The 1,239-nt window shown below is 45.5% G+C and overlaps 1 gene segment (V, D, J or C); it reads left to right on the top strand.

The window, feature by feature from the left end:
* Positions 1-94: 94 nt before the first annotated feature.
* LOC122545549 lies at positions 95-1,228 on the top strand. The segment is given in 2 exon segments: positions 95-240; positions 399-1,228. Coding segments are annotated over 2 exon segments (423 nt in total).
* The last annotated feature ends 11 nt before the right edge of the window (positions 1,229-1,239 follow it).

Raw genomic sequence — 1,239 nt, 5'->3', positions numbered from 1 at the left:
GAAGTTCGTAAGGATGAGCAAGAGAGAGAGAGAAGAGGAAGTGTGAGGGGCTGACGTGGCTCTCTCTGCCTGATGCCATTTACAGACTGAGGAACACCCAGTCAGATTCTCTCAGGCTGCAGCTTTATAAAGCAGAGCCCAGTGAAGGGAGAGTTTATCAGGAACCAGGCACAGGGACAGGAGCACACACCATGATTTCACACATCCAGCTGATCTGGCCCCTGGCATTCTGTGTCGCAAGTACATCAGCAATTTCTCCTTCCAATCTGAATCTTTAACTCTCCATTTCACTTCATTGTGATTGAAGGAAAAATGCTCAGTGTCTTCAACAATCTCTCATTTGACAGTCTTTTTTTGTGACAGTTCAGACTTCACTGTGTTTCTCTCTGACCCCTCAGGTATCAGTGGAGACATCATCATGACCCAGTCTCCCCCGGTGCTGTCAGTGGAACTGGGCCAGACCGCAACACTCACCTGTAAATCCAGTCAGAGTACCACGACTGAAGTTGAATGGTTCCAGCAGCGAGAAGGACAGAAACCCTCTCTCCTGATCTACAATGCAGTAGCACGATACAAAGGAGTCTCCGACAGATTCACCGGGACAGAATTGTCCAGCACACACTTCACCCTGACAATCAGCAACGTTCAGGATGAGGATGTCGCTGACTATTACTGTCAGCAAAGTTGGAGCTGGCCTTGGTGCAGTGATACAGAGCCATACAAAAACCTCAATACACACAGCACTATTGCCTGTACTGACACATCCCACTGATACATATAATATATAATAATGGACACACAGTCCCACCTCCTGCACTGACACATCCCATAACCATACATAATATATAATAATGAACACACAGTCACAGTTATATGTAAACAAAACTTTACAAATTAGCTCCATGCCAGGCTTGTCACTATTCAGTCCCTGTGGTAGTCACTGTTCACTTAAAGCCTTGAGTTTCCTTATTACACTTATGAGCACATGTGAAGAGCAATTGCAAGGGTGAACTTTGAAAAATAAAGTTCACAAACCTCCCAAGCCCAGCTGGACACAGCCCAGACAGAGAGACAGGGACTCAACAGAAAGAGAGAAATAGTTTGAAAAAAACAGAGATAAAAGAAGACATAAGTGACAGTGAGAAAGACAGTGAGAAGGTGAGAGTAAGTGACAGACAGAGAGGGACAGGGAGAAGGTGAAAGTGAATGAGCGACAGAGAGAGAAAGGAAGAGGGTGAG

The sequence above is a fragment of the Chiloscyllium plagiosum genome, unplaced genomic scaffold, assembly GCF_004010195.1.
Source record: "Chiloscyllium plagiosum isolate BGI_BamShark_2017 unplaced genomic scaffold, ASM401019v2 scaf_77441, whole genome shotgun sequence".
NCBI classification, from domain to species: domain Eukaryota; kingdom Metazoa; phylum Chordata; class Chondrichthyes; order Orectolobiformes; family Hemiscylliidae; genus Chiloscyllium; species Chiloscyllium plagiosum.
Note: the sequence above shows the minus strand (reverse complement) of the source record. Positions and strands in the feature narration are given on the sequence as shown.